Here is a 23,638-nt window from a genome sequence, read left to right as displayed (position 1 = left end):
ATTCCCTATTTTTGCTAATAAATAATAATAAGTGATTATGATTATAAAAGATTAGAAGTTAAAGTTATTAAAGTTTATAAATGCTATTTTTATTAAGGCTTATTAATATTTTTAACAAATATAATGATACAAATATTTCTGCTTGTGGGTTGTAACACAATTTTTGATTAACTTTTTCAAGTTTTAGTAGGCATTTCTCCCCAGAAGAAATAATAATGAAATAGTAATAATAACTAGAAAAATAAAGTTTGTAGACAAACTTTGAGGTGGCTTGAGAAAGCCTTGTCTGAAAGTTTGAAGTAGTTTAATAATTTAAATAATTGAAGTAGTTTAAGACGTTTGAAACAGTTAGCATAGATAGATAACTACATATAGGTTAGCATCTTTCTAATATGGATTGGCATGTTTCTCGCTAAGGCATTGCTAGGATGTTCTGAGTGGTTAGTAAGGCATTGCTAGGCGGTTGCTAGGTATTCTAGCTAGTTGCTAAGGCGCTATTAGGCGGTTGCTAAGGTGTCCTGATTGGTTACTTGGCGATTGCTAGGGTGTTCTAGATGGTTATTAAGGTGTTGCTAGGTTGTTGCCCAGCTGTTGCGAGGCGGTTGCTAAGATGTTACTGAGTGGTTTCTAAGGCGTTGCTAGGCGGTCGCTAAGGTGTTGCTAGGCAGTTGCTAAGATGGTTGCTAAGGTGTTGCTAGGTGGTTTGGGGTGTTCTGAGTGGTTGCTAAGGCATTGCTAGGCAGTTGCTAAGGCGATGTTAGGTGGTTGCTGAGTCATTGATAGGTGGTTGCTAAGGTGTTACTAGGTGGTTGCTAAGGTGTTGCTAGGCAGTTTCTAGAGTGTTCTCAGTGGTTGCTATGGCATTGCTAGATGGCTGCTAAGGTGTTGCCAGGCGGTTGCAAATAGAACAGCAACAAAAAAAGGTTATTTTCCTAATAAGAAACAATAAGAAAATATTATATTATAAGTTCTTTATTTCTCTCCAAATAGTGTTGTAATTGTCAGACATGCATCTAAATTTAGACATATTATACCCTGCCGTTATTATGCAAACTGCTTCTTTTTTCCCTCTGGCAATTTCTGCATTATGTATAACTGTTGAAAATCTTGACCGTCCTCAAAATACACCATCTTTGCATCCATTCAGAAGACTCTTGGTGTGCAGATGGTAGAGGGAAGAGTCAATGAGAGAGTGCTGTGCGTCGCCTCCTGGGCTTGACAGATCACATTTGGCTGAGAAGGTCAGAAATTGTGGTTTATAGTGGTAGCGTTTACTCGCTGAGTGGTCAGATCTCTAGTGAGAGAGTAACTCATGTGTTCATGTGTTAGTCACACCTCACTCCATCTCCCTGTGGCTTTCATTATGGCAGCAATATCAATGTGTGTGTGTTTATGTATGTGTGTCAACTTTCATGTCAGAGCGGGTCAACTGAGCAGGCTAGTTCTCAACCTCACGAGACTAAAGAGAGAGAGAGAGAGGAAGATCAGCACGCTGAGGCTGGAAGCAAAAGAATATTTTACTGCATTTTTGTCGTTTATGCATTGGTCAAAATTAATAAATCTTGTGCCAATTTTTCTAAAACATTTTTTATAATTGCAAAAAAAAAACCTTATCAAGAACTTCCAATTTAATCACCAACCAGCATGTCTCTGATTGCTGTATTAGGATGTATTATTAATAATTCAAAAGGAACTTATTTCTGCCTGTTTATTCCATCATATTTCTTTATTCTGCAAATGTAACGTTTAATAAGCAGTGAAGCATTATAATAATAATAATATTAATAATAATAATAATTATTATTATAAAAATAATACATTTCCATATTCAAAATATTTTTTAATTAATAATAATAATAATAAAAAAGGAACGTTATATAATAATAATAATTATTGTTACTATTTATGAAAAAGTTTATAATAAATTATTTAGTTTATATATAATTTATTTATATTATTATTATATGTATATATATTATTTATATGATTTATTACTGATATATTATACATTATTATGTATATACTATTATTGTTGTTATTATTATTATCTATAAAAAGTTTATAATAAATGATTATGTATATATATATATATATATATATATATATATATATATATATATATATATATATATATATATATATATATATATATATATATAATGTATATAATGTATAGTATTATTATTATTTATGAAGTTCATGATAAATTATTATTGTTCATTATAATTACTATCATTAATAATAATCATTATTTATATGACATTCATTTATTTGACTGCACACCAAATGATATTTATTCCAAAATGAATTAATAGCTCAAGTCATATCTGTGAAATGCATTTTAACATGTATGCTGTTGTTTAATATTTGCTTATTTAATGTTTCAAAACCTGACAGATTTTAGTTTGAGAATTGTCTGCTTTAATGGCGTCCATTTCGGGTTGATTTTGATAAAATGGTAATAAAAAATGTGTGACCATATCTGAAGCCACGATACAGTATTTAATCATTTTAAAAGTCTACAACTAAGGAAAATATTAAGAGACCACTTAAATTCTCAGATTCTGTGGATATACTGGATTTTCTTTGTATGGGTCTGAGTAAAATGTTAATATTGTTTTATTCCATGAGGATTGAGAACAATTCTTCCAAATTTAAAATGAACATTTTGTTACTTAGATTTTGAAAATGATAGCTGAATGTTTTCATTTGTTGTGGTTTGAAGGTTTTCCAGCAAATGTCCCATGCAGATGAACAATAGTATCGTGTCTAAAGTTAAATATGCATGAAAGCATGGCACCTTTTTTAGTGTAGTAGTAGTTTGCCAGTCAAAACAAAAATTGTTGTCCGCAAAACAATCATAAATCGAGAGATAACCTGAGATTTTTAAAGTGATTTTCTTCTCTTTTCTCATAGCTGCTGATTTCTTTTTAAAATTCCAGATATCTAGTGGTTTTTGAGAATTAATTTATGCAAACTCCAGCAAACCAGAGCAGCATTATTTACTGTAAGGCACTCCAGCGCAGCCACATCAATGCAGGCATTTAAAATAAACCTGATCTCATATGCACTCATAAGATCATTTGTGCTACTTTGTGTTCTATTTTGGTCCTTTCAGGTCTTTAGCCTCAAGCCTTTGTTTTTTCCTATGGTGATTGTTCCTCTCTTTTCCTCTCCTCTTCCACACCTTGTTCGTCCTTCCATTTTGAGTATGGCTGGTTGCCATGGAAACTCCTCCCCCACCCCCGCTCGCCCACTCCCAGCTGCTCCTGCTGCAGTATGTAAGATTCAATGCTGTTGCCTAGCAACAAGTCACACAGTGTTTCCTAGCAACAGGACCACCGGAGGGGTCTGCCAATCCTAAACCTCTGTGCTTCTCCAACCCCCGCATCCTCTCTTCTCTTTCAGCATCACTTTCATTCTATCATCCCTTTCCTCCTCTATTACTCTGCATCCCACATGCTTTATCTTTTAAATGACTCCTAGTATAGCATCCTCATATATCTTTTGCTTGCTACGTCACATTCATCTGTGTCTCATTTCTAGCCTGGCCTCTTTTCTGTTGCTCCTGTTCCAATGACCTCAACTGTGTGGAAGATTTTAGAAACGCCATAGCAGAGCTTACACAACACACCTGCACTGGCTCAATAAAACACAATGCTATTTTGAGCAGACAACTGCTCTCTATGGAAAAGCATTTTCAAAAGCATGATCGCCTTAGAGCAAGAAGGTCGCTGGTTCGAGCCTCGGCTGGGTCAGTTGGCATTTCTGTGTGGAGTTTGCATGTTCTCCCCGTTTTCGTGTGGGTTTCCTCCAGGTGCTCTAGTTTCCCCCACAGTCTAAATATATGCACTATAGGTGAATTGAATAAGCTAATTGGCCATAGTGTATGTGTGTGAATGAGTGTATGGGTGTTTCCCAGTGTTGGGTTGCAGCTGGAAGGGCATCTGCTGCGTAAAAAACATATGCTGGATAAATTGGCGGTTCATTCCGCTGTGGCGACCCCAGATGAATAAAGGGACTAAGAAGAAAAGAAAATGAATGAATGAATGAATGACAGATGTAAAAGTATCTTAATGGAAGCTTAGATGCCAATTAAGAATCTTCATGCTTTCACACCTGGCTTGTTGTTTCTGAATCTGCTGCATTTTCTGCCTTTGCTTGGTTTGTTTGGGCATTTGTGAACATGGCAATCAATTTTTGATCCATACCAAAACAATCAACCCAAGATCTCTCTAATGAGAAAGCAGTCTGACCCAATGAACCAACCAATACTTTTTCACACTGTATGATTGTTGCGTTTTAAATATACTGTAGTTTTTACAGGCACTGTGTGAAAGATTGCAGTGTTCGTTTTCTAATGCCTCTTTGAACAGGGTTTCTGTGGGGTCTTAAAACGTCTTTAAATGTCTTAAATTCCAAAATCTAAATCTTAGACATTTACTGAAATATTGTGTTGTAGGTCTTAAATCTTTTTTAAACAAGTCTTAATTTTCCTTTGTTCATGTATTGCTACACTGTAAATCCACACAGTCAACTTTATCAAATAAAAGAAGAGTAGTTAAAGGGGTGGTCCAGAATGTAATTTTAAGGCTTGGTTGTGTTAATAAGATTCAAAGCAATGTGTGCTCATGTTTCACTTGAAGGAAATCATGCTAATTTTTCATAAATCTCACTTAGATTATATACAGCTACTCTGCTAACATAAAAACGACTGATAGATTTCCTAGTTCCTCTACAAGGCCCGCCCTCATGTGTCATAATGTGCTGCGATTCGCAGATCGGCTCCACGTCACAGTTATTTTTTTATGTTATTTTCTGTAATTTACAGTGACACTGCTGACAGAAGAGTAAAGCACAAGATGTGGGATGCAACCTGTGTGAGCCTTGATTTATTTTTCTGCTGCTACATGAGTTAGGCGAGCTCTCCTATATTTTTTTAACTCAACGCGTTACACGACGTCAGTCACATATATTCGGAATATGCAGGTGTAAGTAATATGAATCATTCACATATCTTTTGTGAGTTCATTATCTGAGATGTTAAACGCACAGAAAAGCTGCCTATAGAGAGACACGCACGCGCTGGTGAAGAGTGTGTGTGTGTGTGTGTGTGTGTGTGTGTGTGCGTGTGTGTGTGTGTGTGTCAGCTGACAGCTGTTTGACTGAAAAAAAAATGAATTTGTAGCTAAATTGTTAGCGGTGCCAAACAGCCTTTCCCATTGTTTACATCTTTGCTACAACATACCATTAAGGCTAGACACTGTGCATGTCATAATCAATTTTAACAAATAAAAATTTATTTTCGGCTTAGTCCTTTTATTAACTTGGGGTCGCCACAGCGGAATGAACCGCCAACTTATCCAGCACATGTTTTTTAAACAGCGGATGCCCTTTCAGCCACAAACCATTACTGGGAAAGAAACTTTTTTATGTAAAAATGTCATTTTTAACTATTATTATTATTATAATGGTTTCAATATTTTCCTTACAATAACATTTGTTTAAAAGTGCTCCATGTATTTACAGCTGGGGACACTGACCTGGACAGATTGTTGTGCGCAGATTTATTTATTTTTTTCATAGTTTTAAAAATGTATTATAGTTGTTCATTTTTTGTATTTTTAAGAAAGTTTACGTTAAAAAAGTGTATAAATACAAGTAGAGCTTGCCTGTTTTTACACAATATAAAAATATTTAAGAAATATTCGAAATATTTTATTTTTATTATTCATATTATTCATTTATTATTGTATTATTAAATGTATTAAATTATACTATATTTTTTCAAATGACAAATAAAAATCTTTTCCATCTGGGCCATTTGAATAATTCCTTAGCCTTTATTCCTTTATGAGTCTAAAGATTCCATGCATACTGGACTTAAAACTGTCCTAAATTTAACTTGATGAAACCTGCAGAAACCCTGTTCGAATGGACTATAGATTAACCTGGAGCATAGATAATGTGAAACTGAAATTTGGACATATTTCAGAACTGTTCAAAGCATAAAAATACAACTGAAGCCTTGATTCTTGCTCAAAATGATAAAATAATGTAGAGGAAGTAGGCCACAGCAAGCACACAGAACCACTGTCTATCTTGACATGAGCTGAATCTCAGTATATAAACAGTCACAATCTGACCAATGAGATGCGATTTCGCTTGCACATGACAAATTTTGGTCCATTTTATTTTCATTTTCTTTTGGCTTAGTCCCTTTGTTCATCAGGGGTCACCACAGAGGAATGAACCGCCAACTTATCAAGGATATGTTTTACTCAACAGATGCCCTTCCAGCTGCAACCCAGTACTGGGAAACATCCATACACACTCATTTACACACATACAATACGGCCAATTTAGTTTATCCAGTTCACATATACCGCATGTCTTTAGATTCAGGGGGAAACCGGAGCACCGGAAGAAAACCCACACAAACACAGGGAGAACATGCAACTCCACACAGAAATGCCAAATGGCCAGGACTCAAACCAGCGACCTTCTTGACTCAGCTAACCACTGAGCCACAGTGTCGTCCAAATTTTGGTCCACTTAAAAATATTGGTTTATGAAAGTGAATCAAACAACAACAACAAAAACTATAGGTGGATTTGGTCAGATTTAGAGTGCGAGTTTGTCCTTCTGCATCAAACCTCTATGCTAATACAGAATCGATGAATTCCTCTTTCTCTTCTCTGGAATTGAGTGTGCCTCTCTTGATCTGTCCCACTTACTCTATCGGTTTCTTCCCACTGTTTGCCGTCATTTCAGTCCAGCTCTGCTCTATCTGCCTGTCAATATCTTCAGCATCCACCACCCAGGAGACCTGCCACTCTTCCCTCATTCCTCTAATGGCACATTAGATTGATCGTCCTCTGTCTATCTGGCTGATCTTTGAAGAGAAGCATATCTCAGTAATGCCAATTCAATAACAGACCTCATGCATCACAATATTTAGATACTCCCGTACTAAAGCTTCAGTAGATCAAAGACGCCATTTGGGAGACATTGTGCTCTTACTCCAAATAAACACATTGGTTCAACTAATGATTGTGCTGCCTAATTATGAGTTTGAATGTAATGTTCAAGCAACAAAGATAGCTCTGGAAAAAAAACATTGTAATATGTTGTTGTTGGTTCTCTGATTTATTAATTAATAGGTATATTTTTTGGAGTAAAATGTTGCTTGCATGTATTGATAACATCTTCAAAACTGAAAATACGATTGTTGTCATTAGCTATGTTTCTATCCACCTATTTTATGCGCATTTTGGAGATGCATAAAAAAATCGGTTGATAGAAATGCCAAGATGCGCATACATTTTAAAAATGCGCATAAAAATATATATTCTTATTCCTATTCTTATTTTACCAAACAAATTCCAGTATACGCATTAAAAAAGGTCATGTGATATTGTTATAAGATATCATGTGATTATGAAAATGTGTGTAAATGGAATCTAAAATGCCCTAACTATTCAGTATTAGTGTTTTATTTTTTATTTTTTTATTAATGGCCTCCAGAACTGTCAAGAGTGTCTGCGCTCTTTGTCTCATGGCTTCAAACACCACCAGGTGTTCGCTGCGTGTCAGCATCATCTTCTGAGGTGAAAGTCACTTATTAAATAAAGAAAAGATTCATGCAGCTTCTCCTACCGCAGCAAATTCAGTTTTTATTTTTGATATTTGGCACCAGATAATCAGGAAGTGTTGATTTTGTTCTCTTTGACTCGTTGGATGAAAACGCTGCTTTATTCGCACGTCTTTTATGCGATATTCCAGTTTGGCGCATAAATTTATTGCATTTTTTGATGGAAACACAGCTATTTAGAAGGTTAATTTGCAGGAAATGACAAAAGGTCAGCTCAAATTATTCAATGCTTTAACACCTTAAATATTAGGAAATAGTTTATACATATTTCACATTTATATACAGGGTGATTTAAAAATAATACCACAGTTTTGAAAACCTGCATTTGATCAAAGAAACATGGTGGAACTTTGGTCAATTAATCAATGTGAAGAGTGCTTTACAAAGTTTGAGTACAAACTTCAGAGCTTCCTTAAATCGACGACAGAAAAAGCTTAGCTCTCCTTTTCTTTTTTTGCAGAGTTCTCGATTTTCAAAGTTGTGGCATTTCTTTTGAATCACCCTATATTTCAACACATATTTTGTCTTGTATATATTAAGGTCTGAGAACACAGAATATTAAATATTTACCTAATATGATTTATTAGTTATAATAGTCTTATTTGAAATGTTCAAATGATATATTTTCATAACTTTGAAGTGATTATTTTTTCACAGCTAAATATGCGTTTGGCAAATGTAGCAAAAATAATGCATTTTGCTACATTTTACAGAATATTCTTTAAACATTATAGCACTGAGCAAGTTGAGCATTGAGCCCCCCACCCCCCACCCCCCTTCCCCCCGATTGAATCAGATAAATGTGACTGTGCAAGTGCTTTTTTTACGGTTCATGCTGAGGAAATAAAAAAGATGACTGAAGCTAAAAACTTTAAGGTCTAAATTAAGGCTGCACATAATATCATTTCAGCATCGATATCACTAAATGTGATCATTGGCAATAGTCACATCACAGAATATGTTGAGTTTTTATTATAATGTCTCCATTTACATGTGTTTTTGAGGCCTGTGACTGTATGATGATTTTAAAAGCATCTAAAAATTGCACTCTTTGTAACTTTAACAACAAATGATTTTACTGAATTTTTTTTATTATTCAATAACTGTACATGAATACTGTTAGACTCGGAAAACAATAAAGGATTGTTTATTTCTATTGTATTTTTTTCTTTATTGTATTTATAGATTGTTTATTAGATAATATGTAGATGCACTCCCCTACAGAATCATCACAACTAATCTGAAATGATCAACTCCAAATAGAGATATTCATCTGGAGAAATTGCAACATACAGTTAAAGTCAGAATTATTAGCCCTCCTTTGATTTTTATTTATTTTTTTTATATTTCCCAAATGATGTTTAACAGAGCAAGGAAATTTTCACAGTATATCTGATAATATTTTTTCTTCTGGATAAAGTCTTATTTGTTTTACCTTGGCTAGAATAAAAGCAGTATTTAATAAAAAAAAACATTTTAGGGTAAAAATTATTAGCCCATTTAAGCTTCCGGGGTGGGGGAGGTGGGGGTGAGGTAATAATTCTGACTTCAACTGTATATTGCAGAATAACAAAATATCGTAAGATTTTTTCAATATGGTGCAGCCCTAGTTTAAACCTTGTACTCTAAACCTTACTCTAAATCTTATTTTTACACTCTTGCTGAACCTTGTTTCACAAGATTTACATAACACACCTTTAACACTGTACCAGGTGTGCTAAAGAGCAAGTTTACTGTCTTGGAAATGGATACAGAAATGTAATGTATGGAGAAATCAAATGTATTCCTTCACAAATATACTAAGACAAAAGTATTTTGTACCTGTAAATCTTCATCAAATGATAATCTACTCCTGTAATAATTTATTTTTTCTCTCTAGTTTTCATTTTATCTGAAAAATGAAGAGTTTCATATAGGCATGTTTTACAATGACATCGGGTCGAATTTGAGGGACTAAAAATCCAGTCACAGGAGGACTGGCCTTATTATATTGGTGCTTATTAATAATAAAAATGTACTATGTAAGAATATGATAGTAGGTCTGTAGATGTGCCACCACACAACAGCAAGCTATTGTCACAAAAAATAATGGTACATCTTAAGCAAGACTTTCAGACTTGCTCCTAGTCATTTTATATCTGGCAGCTGTAGTGCAATGGAAAGAACACCCTGTACTTATATTGGAGATCTTTCAGGGAATACAATGCCGTAAAAGAGCAAGAAGAGGACAGAGAAGAAAGAAAGAACTGACATTTCTGCATGAATAAACCCAACCTGCTTTAAACAGTTGTTTTAAACATGCATGAATTCGTGTCAGTTTGAATTAGCTTCAGTTTGGGTCAAAACTTTCATTCGGCTTGGATTCATACCTGAGATTGGTTATGGGAAAATAAGAATCACCCTATGCATATGCATATTAATTAGAACAGATGTAATAGGTTGATGAACATGATAATTTTGCCAGAGAGAAAATTACCAGATTAGCAAGAGCATGACGTTTTGCAGGAAGACGATTGAGATGTTGGTTTCGGATGATTAAGATTTAATTACACTCGGTTAGCAAAGCGGATGTCTTTTAAGATGTGACCTCACCTGCTGCGCTGGAGACCGTGGGCCAATTCTGGACCAGCATGCCTTGCGCTCCCTGCATCACAGCTGATGCCTCCTCCATATGCACAGAACTACAAACAAAACAAGTTAGCATGTCATTAGTCATGAAATGTCAAACATATACAGCAGAAAAATGTAGGGAGGAAATGCTGAGTAAAACATTGCATTGGACAGTAATATTTTGTTATTGTACTTACATAAAAGTACATTTTTCAATGATCTATATTTCATTTCTTTACTTACACTGTATTCCAAAAAAAAACATCATACTTTTTACATAAACTTTTTATATTACATACTATTAAAATAGGTTACTTCATGTCATATTTAATCGCATTACATGTTATTTGTGCTCATTCTTTCAGTGTTAACCTGTTAAATTGTTTCGGATATCAAACTTAATGTCTCTTTTTTTATTGGATTGATTCAAATGCAACTATTGCACAGTCAATGATTCAAATTCAGTCATGATTCAAATGACCTGGGGTACATTTCCCAAACAACGATATAACTCGCGTCTGAACTATCACAGTCCGATGCATCGTTTGGGAAAAGAATAATGTAGTGAGAAGTGTTTCCCAAAATCGTAGTTTCTCTTTTGCAGATCCATCATTTGAACCACGTTAGTTATAACGTAAAACGTTCATAATGACACTCTAAACAGGGTGGAGTAACTACTTCTTTAGAGAAGAACCCCATATTTTTTGTGCAAATTATATTGTTTTGCACGCACACACATTAAAAAAAAAGTGTATTGTATTAGTTTTGATAAAAACATGCATTGTTTTCCATATTATTTGAAATATATGTAAACTACTCATTAAGGACCTGTATATGTTTCTTTTACAAATATTATTGAGAATAGCCTATATTAGCCTATATTATTGCCTATAACAGCCAAATATTATTGAGAATAGCCTATATTAGCCTATATTATTGCCTATAACAGCCAAATATTATTGAGAATAGACTATATTAGCCTATATCATTGCCTATAACAGCCAAATATTATTGAGAATAGCCTATATTAGCCTATATCATTGCCTATAACAGCCAAATATTATTGAGAATAGCCTATATTAGCCTATATTATTGCCTATAACAGCCAATATTATTGAGAATAGCCTATATTAGCCTATATCATTGCCTATAACAGCCAAATATTATTGAGAATAGCCTATATTAGCCTATATCATTGCCTATAACAGCCAAATATTATTGAGAATAGCCTATATTAGCCTATATCATTGCCTATAACAGCCAAATATTATTGAGAATAGCCTATATTAGCCTATATTATTGCCTATAACAGCCAATATTATTGAGAATAGCCTATATTAGCCTATATTATTGCCTATAACAGCCAAATATTATTGAGAATAGCCTATATTAGCCTATATCATTGCCTATAACAGCCAAATATTATTGAGAATAGCGTATATTAGCCTATATTATTGCCTATAACAGCCAAATATTATTGAGAATAGCCTATATTAGCCTATATCATTGCCTATAACAGCCAAATATTATTGAGAATAGCCTATATTAGCCTATATTATTGCCTATAACAGCCAAATATTATTGAGAATAGCCTATATTAGCCTATATTATTGCCTATAACAGCCAAATATTATTGAGAATAGCCTATATTAGCCTATATTATTGCCTATAACAGCCAAATATTATTGAGAATAGCCTATATTAGCCTATATTATTGCCTATAACAGCCAATATTATTGAGAATAGCATATATTAGCCTATATCATTGCCTATAACAGCCAAATATTATTGAGAATAGCCTATATTAGCCTATATTATTGCCTATAACAGCCAAATATTATTGAGAATAGCCTATATTAGCCTATATTATTGCCTATAACAGCCAAATATTATTGAGAATAGCCTATATTAGCCTATATCATTGCCTATAACAGCCAAATATTATTGAGAATATACCCATATAAAATCACTTGGCTAACACGTATTTTAATCTCATATTTAAATCATATGAATCTGTAATCTGTAGGCCTAATTTACAGTAGGCTATTTATTAAGAAACTTTTAAAAATCCTATTATTATTATTTTAAAAGTCTACTTTTACACTGAGACACATTCAAACCACTGCAGAATTGTTCTAATAACCTACTATAAATAAAAAGCATTAACGTATGCTATTTATTGTTGTTTTCACAAGCTTTTGAGACATAACGTAAATTCCACTTTTAAATATTAGTTCACCTACAGCTTTCGTCATGAGCCACGGCTGTGTTCAAAATGGCATAAATGTTTTCAAAGTGCACTGGGAAGGGAGCGCAATTGTCAATATGAAGATCACTAAAACTGAACTGTAAAAGTACTTTAAAAGCAAAATACACCTGAGAGAGATGACTTTAATGCTTTTTTATTTTTAAATAATTCCAAGTTTAAATGTTACAATGTTCTAAATGAGTAGGGCATGGGGGGGATAACTGAATAGAACACAGCCAGGAACTATGCATCTAACTACAGCTCTGGAGGTGTAGTTGCAGAGGTGCAAGTTTGCGATGCAGTTTGCGAATGTTTGTTGGTACCACAGGTTTGAGAAATCAAGAAACTATGTTTGTAACGACGGAACTTAGTTGGCTAACGATGGTTTTCAGAAACGCACCCCTGGTCAGTGTTGTGCTTTACTAATAACAGCATAACTAACTCCTTATTGACCAAACTACACTGCATTGATGCAAAAATATAATAGCTAGTCTTAAGTGTGTGTAACTGTGCCACACATTGTATTTTAAACCACACTGATTACAATTGCTGGTTTTGATGTTACGCAGATGATGGAGTTGTAACTTCTGCTAATTAATGCTGCTAAATGTAGTGTAAAAAAATTAGTAGTTAGGGTTAGGGTAAGTAGGCAAGTTATTGTATAGCGATGGTTTGTTCTGGAGACTATCGAAAAAAAGGGGGCTAATAATTTTGACCTTAAAATGAGTTTTAAAAAATTGAAACTGCTTTTATTCTAGCCAAAATAAAACAAATAAGACTTTCTCTATAAGAAACAATATTATCAGACATACTGTGAAAATTTCCTTGCTCTGTTAAACATTATTTGGGAAATATTTTCAAAAGATGTTAATAAAAAATATTAGATTAAAAGTATAAAATCAAAAGGGGCTATTAATTCTGACTTCAACTGTATATGCACAAATATAATATTGTATAGCTGCCTATTAAAATATGAATTTTAAAGATTAATTTGTGTGTGGTGTACATATATATGCTGAGCACTGTATGTATTCAAAGGGTGTAACTTAACTGTAACTTAAGAATTTGGTCTGGGTACTTCTTCCATCAACAGATATTTAACATTAAAAAGAGGCTTGACTTTTGCTCTGTGAAATAAATAATATATGCGAGTGGGGCAGCTGTGCTGTGTGTCAAGAGCTGCTGTGTATTACTGTGTATTTCCCTGAGCTTTGGTCTGAAGGTGCGTGTGTTGGTAAAAGCACATGTGACAGAATGTGCGAGACTATCTATGATCTAATGTGTCTGTGCTGGAGGTGGTGTGTGTGTGTGTGATGGGCGAGTTGTCGTGATGGTGTCATGATGCTTTAGCTCCTTCAGGCATGTTGACTGGAAAGCAAATTGACATTGAGTGCCTAATATATATATATATAACATGCCAATACATATAGGAAGAGCTGCTGTGCTGGCATGTATTTCTCTCAGCTTTGTTGCTCTGAAGTTGTAACACATGTGAAAAGATGTCTATTTGTGATCTATCAGGATGTCTATCTATGATCGAATTTGTTAGTGCCGGGGGTAGTGTGTGTGTGTTTATGTGCGTGTGTTTGCATGAGATGTGCAAGTTGTCATGATGGTTCTTCAGACATGTTCACTAGAAAGCTCATTGACATTGAGTCCCTAAATATACACATGATAAGAAACAGGAAGATACACAATATGTATAACATTTCAAAAACATTTCAAAAATTAAAAACAAAATCTTTTTTTTTTTTGACAATTGGTCAGAATTCTAAATGTTTTCATTTGTTGTGACTAAAAGTAAATATTGATTTCTTAACTTTTCTGAAGTTAAAAATTAGCATTTTGTGGTCAGAAAGGAATATAAACATGGCACATTTTTGTTAATTTATGCAAAACCAAAATGCTTAGCGTTTTATGATTGGAATTGTTTTGTTTTAGTGTAAGTTTTTCTGCGATCATTGGTTGTGTTTAATAGTGCTGAGAATTAGAGCATCATGTTATTGGAAAAATCGGACATAAGTATATTTAGCTTTTCTGCAATATAATATATTGTGATATTTCACCAGATGGCTTGAATAGCTCTATCTGGAAAGAAATCAGTCATTTAGATTGATTGTGGTGATTGTGTAGGGGAGTGAACCATGCATAAAAAATAGTAAACAAATTGCAGCTAAATATAAATACAATAGAGTAAAGATAAAAGTGAAAAAAAAGTCTTTGGGTTCTTTTTTAACAATCTAGGTGCAAAGTCTAACTGCGTTCACACCGAAGCGATGAGAGCGTCAAAGGTCGCTCTGGCCGCCCTGGCGACAACACTGTCTGCCTTCAGCTCAGGTCGCGAGAGCATCAAAATTTACTACATTGATCTCATATTTAAAGGGGTCATTGCAGCATATCATATCAGTTACATTCCAGCATAAAACATGCTTTCTAGTGTGGAAATTTTGCGCACTTTTTATAAAATTCATTGCTCCAATTAATTATCCAATGTGTCCATATGTCTGAAATATTCTACAGCAGCAACACTGTAAAAAGACTGTACTGAGATTCCTGCTTCTTTAAAGAAAAAGAAATATATAACAATAATACACATCAGTAAAAACATAAAGCATGGACATAAACATATGTTTATGTTTGGCCCTTTAGGGCCAAACAATAGAAATTAAATAATCAATGTAATGTAAAATAACTGCATAATCTTCATTGTATTAATAATTATTGTTTAATTATTTTGTTCCTGAATGCTTTAAACTCTTGCTCTTTATAAACTGTCATTCTGTTATGGTTATATTTTTAGTGACTCCACAAATCTCATGCATTCTAAACTGTGGTGCTGACCAACTTTAAACCCAACTCAACATTGCAGATCCTGCAGTGTGATTATTGCAGATGCACACATTGCAATATCGATGCTGAGACAATATACTGTGCAGCCCTACTGAGAATCTAAAAAAACTGAACATTTTCAAGTAGTATTAAAGTAGTACAAATAATAGTTAAGTATTTAGTCATGTGAGAAAGATACAATAAAAAAAATATATAAAGGTAATATAAAAAGAAAAGCATTTAAAGAGCAAAATATGTGGATTGTAAAGAAACTGATCACATTTTCAATGCCTCCCTCTTCTAACAAGGGCCCATTTCATAATCTGATTTCCACTAGTACATTGTTCAGTTTCTTTACCATCCTAATTCTTCTTTTTCTCAATCTGTCAGCAGGCCATGCATAACAGAAGTCTGGAAAACTTGCAGTCGACAGCTGAAGATAAACTATGTACTTAAAATTTCAACAAACATTGCTCTGCAGCCCAGAGCTGTGAGTATATAGTAAAATGCATTACATTAAAGGGGAAATTTCATTTCCTATACACACACTTCCCAGTGATGGCATTTGGCCTTCAGCACTGATATGTGTGTTTATCACCATGCAGACCACAATCACACCAAACAAAGCACCCACATAAAGAGCAGACCTGTGAATTGTGCCACACACTCCTATAAATCCATTATGGATGTAAAGACATGAGCAGCAGAAAGGAAGTGGGTATAGCAGGGCATCTGCAATGCAGCACAGGGTGTGACCAGCCGCTACTGCTGCCATAACTCTCATCCTGAGTGTGTGTGTGTGTGTTTGCATGATGGATCTTTCTAATTCCCTTACAGCTGAAATGCAGCCTGTGCCTTGTGGCTGAGCAAATCAGTAGCTTTCTAGCCTAAGGAGAGGGTTGTCGTTCGAGGAGTGTGAATGTAAAGACACTGGAGATGAAGTTTGGCGACTGGAGGTGTTTGGAATAATTTTAAATGAAGAAAAAACTTTAACTTTACATTAATCAAAAGCTATTTTTACCATTTAAACATAGTGCTCTAAGTGACTAGTCTGAGCCAATGTCTATCTAATTTGTCCCTTGTCTCTTATGTCCCCTGAGTCCCTTTTTGCACCAGCCTTCTGTCACAGACACACACAGTAAACCATCCCCAGAGACAAGCCCACAGGGCAGCACAGCATTATCACATTAAACAGACACCCATACACCCTTTGGCAACTATATGTGTGTGTGCGCTGGTAGAAGAGATGCTGTTGTTTCCAGATGTAAGTAGCTACAGTATGTTTCCATCCAAATGTTTACGCACATTTTAAATTATTGCATAAAAAGTTAAAAGACCACATCAATTATAAAAATATGCATAATAAATATGCGGCCAATTGAGTGAGATACTTTTTTAGTGATGTTTTATAAACAAATTTCGGGAGGAGCACGCACAGATGTTTCAGCAATTCAATACGCCATTGACAATCATTCTATTATCCAATCAGTGTTAGATCAAACCCCTATAAATACCAAAAGCTGTCCTACCTGCATTATCTCACGATTTTAGTATCCCTCTACCACCCCAACACCTCAACTCTTAAACATTATCTACCCGGGGGGAGCGTTCTGGGGTCGGGCTAGACACTTCGCTCGAGCCCCAACTTCTCTTTATTCCCCGATAAGGGGGATAACATGAGTTGGGGTGTCTTCCCCGAGCTCAGAGCCCTTCTCCCTGGACAGCATGCCAAATACGCTTAATTCTTAAACATCTTTAAGTGTGAACTCGTGAAATCTAATACAAATATAAGTGCATAAACTACAACAGAAACACGTTTACCTAATAAATTGCTTGATGCACATGAAGTCATGTGATTTTGCCTCAACAGATAATGTGATTGGATTAGTAGACTAACCAGTGACCTGCTCTCATCTCACGCCACGCAAACACCTGAGCAAGTCCAACATCAAAATATTTTATAGTTTACTTTTATGGTTTAATTGCTTTATAAGATGTTCATTGTTTACTAATTTCTTAAAGGGAGAGCTTAGGCAAAATTTAAATTCTCTCATTTACTCACTCTTCATTTGTAACAAACCTGTTTGAGTTTCTTTTTTGTTAAACACAAAATAAGTTATTTTGAAAAATGTTGTAACCATTAACTTGCATAGTACTTGTTTTTTCAACTATGTTTGTCAATAGTTACAGGTTTTCAAAATACCTTCTATTGTATTCAACAGAAAAAAGTAAACTCATAAAGTTTGGAATCACTTGAGGGTGAACAAATGCTCAGTGAGTTTTCTGTTTTGGGTGAACTATCCCTTTAAGAAAACTAAACTAATTGCAAGAAGAATGTTCTTGTTTCTTGAAAATGAGAAAAGCTTAAAACAACTGCTGGATTCCAGAGACTAAAGAGTAAATAACTATATTAGGAAATAATTAATCCTATTTTGCTGGAAAGGGAAATTTTTTACTGAAGTGTATTTAATAAGCTGTGTGTTTTCAATAAAGATTTAGACAATTGGTGAACTTCACTCAATGTGGGCTTCTTTTATTGTCTCCAGAACTATAAATTTGATATAAAAGAATATTTTCAACAACAGTACTCATCTATAACTGTCTTAATTGTTTTCACAAACCTCAGGCTCCAAATGCAATTTTTTTATTATGATTATGAGTCAACTAGAGCTCTGAGGGACAACTATGGAGGAAAAAAACTGATGTTGAATATAGATCTCATATATATATATATCTGATATATAGAAATATGTTCATGTTTGGATTTCACATATATTAAATATGTCATGCTGTATATGCAACAAATATTTCAAAATATTGCCAAAATGGCCATTTACATATATTTGTCACTCATTGGCATTACAAATATTTACATATACTCTAACCGGCCACTTTATTAGGTACAGCTGACCTATCTGCTCACTAACGCCCTTTTCTATTCAGCCAATTACATGGCAGCAACTCAATACATTTAGGCATTTAGACATGGTCAAGACGATCTGGTGCAGTTCAAACTGAGCTTTGGAATGGGGAAGAAAGGTGATTTAAGTGATTTTGAACGTGGCATGGTTGTTGGTGCCAGACGGACTGGTCTGAGTATTTCAGAAACTGCTGGTCTACTAGACAACCATCACGCACAACCATCTCTATGGTTACAGAGAATGGTCCGAAAAAGAGAAAATATCCAGTGAGCGGCAATTCTATGGATGCAAATGCCTTGTTGATGCCAGAGGAGAATGGCCAGAGTTGTTTGAGCTGATGCTGTCAACAAGAGGCAACAGTAACTCAAATAACCTCTCATTACAACTGAGGTATGCAGAAGAGCACCTCTAAACGCACAACACATTGAACCTTGAGGCAGATGGGCTACAGCAGCAGAAGACCACACCGGGTGCCACTCCTGTCAGCTAAAAACAGGAAACTGAGGCTATAATTCACACAGAATTACCAAAATTGGACACTAGAAGATTGGAAAACGTTGCCTGGTATGATGAGTCTTGATTTCTGCTGTGACATTCAGATGGTAGGGTCAGAATTTGGCATCAACAACATTCAAAAGCATGGATTCATCCTGCCTTGTATCAAAAGTTCAGGCTGGTGGTGATGATGTAATGGTGTGGGGGATATTTTCTTGGCACACTTTGGGCTCATTAGTATCGATGTGGCGCATCATATCAATGCCAGAGCCTACCTGACTATTGTTGCTGACCATGTCCATCCCTTCATGACCACAGTGTACTCATCTTCTGATGGCTACTTCCAGGAAGACAATGCACCATGTCCTTAAAGTGTGAATCATCACAGACTTGAACATGACAATGAGTTCACTGTACTAAAATGGCCTCCACAGTCACCAGATCTCAATCCAATAGAGCACATTTGGGATGTTGTGGAATGGGACTGTACACTGTACTAAAATGGCCTCCACAGTCACCAGATCTCAATCCAATAGAGCACATTTGGGATGTTGTGGAATGGGAGATTCCTATCATGGATGTGCAGCTGGCAAATCTGCAGCAACTTCATGATGCTATCATGTCAATATAGACCAAAATCTCTGAGGAATATTTCCAGTACCTTGTTGAATCTATGCCACGAAGGATTAAGGCAATTCTGAAGACAAAAGGGGGTCCAACCTGGTACTATTATGGTGTACCTAATAAAGTGGCCAATGAGTGTATATTCAAATATATTATCTATAATTGAATATACATATTCAATAATAGATTCTATATTATATATGACCATACTATATATCTTCATAAATGGTCATATATGAACACATATATGTACATATTTAAACATGTATGTTACATACAGTTGAGGTCAAAATTATTAGCCCCCCTGTTTATTTTTTTCCCCAATTTCTGTTTAATGGAGAGAAGATTTTTTTCAACACATTTCTAAACATAATAGTTTTAATAACTAATTTCTAATAACTGATTTATTTTATCTTTGCCATGATGACAGTAAATAATATTTCACTAGATATTTTTAAGACACTTCTATACAGTTTAAAGTGACATTTAAAGGCTTAACTAGGTTAATTAGGTTAACTAGGCAGGTTAGGGTAATTGGGCAAGTTATTGTGTAACAATGGTTTGTTCTGTAGACAATCAAAATAAAATATAGCTAAAAGGGGCTAATAATTTTGACCTTAAAATGGCTTTGAAAAAAGCTTTTATTCTAGTTGAAATAAAACAAATAAGACTTTCTCCAGAAGAAAAAATATTATCAGACATACTGTGAAAATTTCCTTGCTCTTTTAAACATCATTTGGGAAATATTTAAAAAAGAAAAAAAAATGCAAAGGGGGGCTAATAATTCTGACTTCTGACTGTTTATTGCCATACATCTGAAATACAGCTTGTATAAATTATTCTTTTTTTAATTCACACATCACTCCGATGTCACAGCTGATTTTCTCTTGAACATATTATGAAAACTATGTTTTTTTTTTCTTAAATGTTTTTGTGCATTAAGTAAATTAGCAATTTTGGATGGAAACAGCTAGTGTGAAGAGTTAGAGTGAAAATATATTTAGCATTTTAAAAGATTTTACTTAATACACTTATTTTAACAGTATTTATGCATGGAGATCTACATTTTTAGCTTAGCGACTCTGGGTCAGCTCAAAAAATCAGCTCATGAAAAACCAAACCAATCAACATGACAAAAAGCGTACAAAAAAGAACATTAACCTTGACTACAGAATCTTCCCTGTAATGTTTTCTAAAGAGCAACTTTGGAAGGAAGTATAGCTAGTGTGAAGATTTGGAGACGGTATAAATGATACTCATTTTCGCAGATGACTCATTTTGTCAGTGTTTGTGCTTGGAGATGTGAATTTCCCTGTTATTGGCTGTGGCTGCTCTCACACAATCAGCTCATCTGCCTGCTTGTCCTTTATGCTCGGCTGTGAAGGACTGTGCATCTGCTGTGGAGAATGATGATGACCTACATACTCCAGATCAGACTGCAGGGAAAGGCCCTTAGCAAACGCTTCAGAGCTTGTGTTTGTGCGTGATGAAGGCAGACAGAGCACAGTTGGTCTACTGAGAAAGAGGCAAGAGGTCAGGAAGAAGTCAGAGAGCTCTGGGTGGTCACGGTTCTGCTGTTTTGATGGTTCTCTAATATAGATTCTGTAGACAGAGGCATTGATGATCTTTATGTGTTTTATTAATTTATTCCCTGCTGTCTTCTGTCATTTTTCATTCAAGATTCTTTTTTTATTATTATTATCTTTTTTAAAATCTGTATTATTATTTATATTACCATTAATTAATTTTTTTGGAATAAAGTGGAATATATTTCTGAATGACACTGCAAGAAGAATAATTTTGTTAGGGCATTAGTTTTCACAAAATGACAATGAACAAAACATTTAGCTTTTAGCAATAAAATGACTAAAATACATTTAAAAATATAATTAAATATTAAAATAAATAAATTAATTATTAAATAATTAAAAAATATAATTAAATAATTAAATAATTAATTAATTAATTATTAAAATTCAATTATTAATTAATTAACTTAATAAATATAATAAAATAACTTGTAAACTTGTAAACTACAATAAATCGACACAAAAAGAAATATACATTTTAAAATACACTAAAATAGATAAATTAAAATAAATTCTGTCATTTATTTTCACTTTTGGGTAAACTATTCAAGGATTAAAATATAAAAAAATTAACATCAATTAACTCTAGTATATTCGAAAAAAATTAAGATAAAATGAAGCTATAGTAATGCATTACTATATATAGTAATATATATTACTTTATGCCACTGATAACTACATTAATGATATTACAATACGAAGAAATGTTATTAACATGCATTAAGCTTTATGCAGTGACCATGAACAACACATTTCAACATTTTATATTGTTTATTCATTCATTTTCATTTGGCTTAGTCCCCGTTTTAATCATGGGTCACCACAGTGGAGTGAACCACCAACTACTCATATGTTTTTAAGCAGCAGATGCCCTTCCAGCCGTAGCCAGTACTAGGAAACACCTAAACACTCTCTCATTCACTCACACACTCATATACTTGGCCAATTTAGTTCATCCAGTTCACCTACAGCGCAGGTCTTTGGACTGCAACACCCGGAGAAAACTCACATGAACACGGGACGAACATGCAAACTCCACACAGCCCAGATGGGATTCGAACAGGCGACCTTCTTGCTGTGAGGCCACCATATCTTTAATAATATTTTTTTGTACATTTTACTAATATTTCATAGACAACCTAATTAGTTAAAATAAAGCAAAATATAAATACTGCAATAAATAAAATAACAAAAATAAAACCTGAAAATATTAACTACAAAACAATTATATAATAAATTCTAAAATGAAATATAAAGACAGTCAAATAAGTCTGGTAGTTAAAGTATTACAAATAAACCCAGAAGAGAAACATTAACTTAGATTGTTTAAAAAAAAAATGTGTGTGTATATATATATATATATATATATATATATATATATATATATATATATATATATATATATATATATATATATATATATATATATATAAATTATTATTTTTATTTTTTTTGGTAACCACAGATTAGACGGTACCCACTGACTATGGAAGTAAACGTCAAGTGTCTTGTTGAACTGTCCTTTAAAGGCTGACATGGCAAGGTATATGTGTTTGTCAAAGGTAATGCAGAGTTCAGTCAGTATTAATACAAATTTATCACTTTCAAAAGTTATAAAACCTTAAATTAGTCTCAAGAATGTAGTTTATGAGACAGAAATGCTACATCTAATTGAAAATTAAGTCTAATAATTAAATCCATTTGTTAATATGCAGAGAAATAGCTAATTAATTATCATTAATTTAAAAGAAGATAAAAAAGTGGAACCACCAAACTATCAGTATCAGAATTGACAGATATTATTATGAATAATTGGAAATAATCTTGAGGTTCTGTATATCGCCAGCATTTATTTATTATTAATAACATAATGAAAATACAGCTTATAGTTTATTAATGTTAGCTCAAACCCATTAAATTTTTTTAAATCATAAAAATTTAGAAATTTTTAAATGTAGAAATGTATTAGTTGTTGGGAAAAAGGAATTTATTTTTTATTGCTTTTATCTCTTTTACTTTTATTAAATATATGTATTGCCTAGAGATAGATTAAGCAAACTTCTTCTCCATGTGTGATAGGCTAAGTAAGCAAGTTTGCACAAGGAGACAAGCAAAAATTACTTTTACTTTCTTGTTTAAGGCTTCCTGTGGAATAGGGATATAAAATGTGCCTACAGTCTTCAAGAGCTGAATGTCCATAAGGGTTACTATAGATGCAAATTATATTTGGGTCAATCAGGCCTCAAAACAGATGCATTTAACTGTTCAGTTCTGGTATGCAGAGAAGAGCTGCAGAAAGAGGAAGTATGTTTGGGTGCAACTGCCAAAGGACTGCAGAATGATTGACAAGTGACGAATTCTACTAAACTCCACCTTTTAATATCAGTTGTGTATAAATACTGGATTCAGGGAAATGTAATGGGGAATGTAATTCTTACATTGCATTGGTGTAACATAACCCAGAGCTCTGTCATCGAATCATTCATTTGTATCTAATAAATTACTAATATTTTTGACAGTGAGGAAAATTCTCTCCTGAACTTTTTTACTAAACACGCATGGAACTGGCTAGATATTCCAACATAGTAAATGTATAAATAAAAAACTTGACTTTGGCTTAACTCAAGTCAAAGTACTTTCCATGGTTGGTTCATGTTAACCACATCAG

The 23,638-nt window shown here is 33.8% G+C and overlaps 1 protein-coding gene across 6 annotated transcripts in view; it reads right to left on the bottom strand.

The window, feature by feature from the left end:
* LOC130235780 (protocadherin alpha-C2-like) overlaps positions 1-23,638 on the bottom strand; it is a 235,343-nt gene that overhangs the window by 154,238 nt on the left and 57,467 nt on the right. For 5 of the 6 annotated variants that reach the window (XM_056466271.1, XM_056466269.1, XM_056466270.1 and 2 more), the window contains exon 3: positions 10,247-10,335. The exons of the other annotated variant lie outside the window; for it this stretch is intronic. In XM_056466271.1, coding sequence (XP_056322246.1) covers positions 10,247-10,335 — 89 coding nt within the window. The remainder of the gene's footprint in view (positions 1-10,246; positions 10,336-23,638) is intronic. 6 annotated transcript variants of the gene reach the window in all.

This window comes from Danio aesculapii, chromosome 10 (assembly GCF_903798145.1).
Source record: "Danio aesculapii chromosome 10, fDanAes4.1, whole genome shotgun sequence".
Taxonomy (NCBI): Eukaryota; Metazoa; Chordata; class Actinopteri; order Cypriniformes; family Danionidae; genus Danio; species Danio aesculapii.
Note: the sequence above shows the minus strand (reverse complement) of the source record. Positions and strands in the feature narration are given on the sequence as shown.